The sequence below is a fragment of the Limulus polyphemus genome, unplaced genomic scaffold (assembly GCF_000517525.1).
Source record: "Limulus polyphemus unplaced genomic scaffold, Limulus_polyphemus-2.1.2 Scaffold10177, whole genome shotgun sequence".
In the NCBI taxonomy this organism is placed as follows: domain Eukaryota; kingdom Metazoa; phylum Arthropoda; class Merostomata; order Xiphosura; family Limulidae; genus Limulus; species Limulus polyphemus.
In genome coordinates, this window is record NW_013675787.1 from 16,180 (window position 1) to 17,586 (window position 1,407).

The 1,407-nt window shown below is 35.7% G+C and overlaps 1 protein-coding gene across 1 annotated transcript in view; it reads left to right on the forward strand.

Moving 5' to 3' along the window:
- LOC111083580 overlaps positions 1-1,178 on the forward strand; it is a gene marked incomplete at its 3' end in the record, with an annotated part of 9,020 nt that extends 7,842 nt beyond the window's left edge. Inside the window, exon 2 of the mRNA XM_022380196.1 lies at positions 842-1,178. Coding sequence (XP_022235904.1) covers positions 842-1,178 — 337 coding nt within the window. The remainder of the gene's footprint in view (positions 1-841) is intronic.
- Positions 1,179-1,407: the final 229 nt, after the last annotated feature.

Sequence of the window (1,407 nt, forward strand, 5' to 3'; positions counted from 1 at the left end):
TAAATTAGGGACGGCTAGCGCAGATAGCCCTCGTGTAGCTTTGCGCGAAATTCAAAACAAACAAACAAATACTTTTATGATAATAAACTTACTTAACAATTACATTACCTTGGCAACAGGACTTTACAACTGCATTACCATGGTAACAGATGCTTAACAACTACATTACTATGACAGTAACCTTACTTAACAACAATATCATCATTTACTGTTCAGAGACTCACTTGAAAAGCGACAAGTAAAAGTGTCAAGATAAATAAATGCCCTTAACTTTTTGGCGTATAATTTATTTTATTTCAAAATTACAAGTTATTATTCGTTGTGGCAAAATTCCAGGAACAAATGGACCACTGTCAACTGTTCTAATTCCTTTACGTGACTCAATCTCGAGATGAGGAACGCTAACTAGCCAGAAGTATGTTAAGCTGCTTTGGGTAATAGTTAGACAATGTGAGATTGTTTAGGAGGAATTCGGACAGTTTGTTCCATTTACTGAGGTTCTTCACTGAACTGTTTGTAGATTATAAACATTAATCTAGTTTTTAGCATCAACATGAGCCGTATCTATCGTGTTAATTCAAGCATGGATATTTAGGCTTAGCGTCTGTAGAACAAGCATAATGTGATGACTCTCCACTTGGATAATTCACTAATACCAAACTTTCGATTTTAATCAACTCTAAATTACCACAGATTTGAAATATGATGATTAATTACATTGTTTTTAATTATATATTTTCTTCATGTTTATCCGATAAGTTTTATTACCTTTTGTATTAAGGCGTATATTTTAATGTTATAAAACGGACTAAGTTTCAAAACTATCTTTTTTTTCCCATAGGCGAAGAATGAGTGATGTAGAACGAGACCCCGCCCTCTGGCGGAGGTCGAGGAGAGAAGCATTCTTTTGTCGTTCTGACTCTCTCCCTGCGGCCCATTCAACTATGCCTCCACAAGGACACCAGGGGGCGTGTCATTCGACTGTTGGAGATTTTGTGGCCAAACACTGCATGCAAGAAATTCTTGGTGGAGTTATTCCTCTCCATATGAGATTATCAGATTTTTGTAACCTTTCAGACAAAGATTTGAAAAAGGGCTTAGGAATTGAAAACCCAGAACAAAGAAAGCGCATCTTAACAATAGTCCACTTAGCTAGAGACCTGGAAAGAGAATCAGAGGTATGATATTTTATTTTTTTAAGAAGTTGCAGTTGGTTTGTGATGCAAACAAAGCAGTTTTTTTTTTCTAAACTTAAAATAAAATAACGCCCTCTTGTGGCAAGTACATAAGTATTGAAACACTGTGTACTTATAGCTGTCTGTAAGTGTAAACTAGGTGGGGCTGATTGCTGTGAATACTTGTAGATATCATTCAAAGAAATTAGAAGGAAAAGTTCAATAGGTGCGC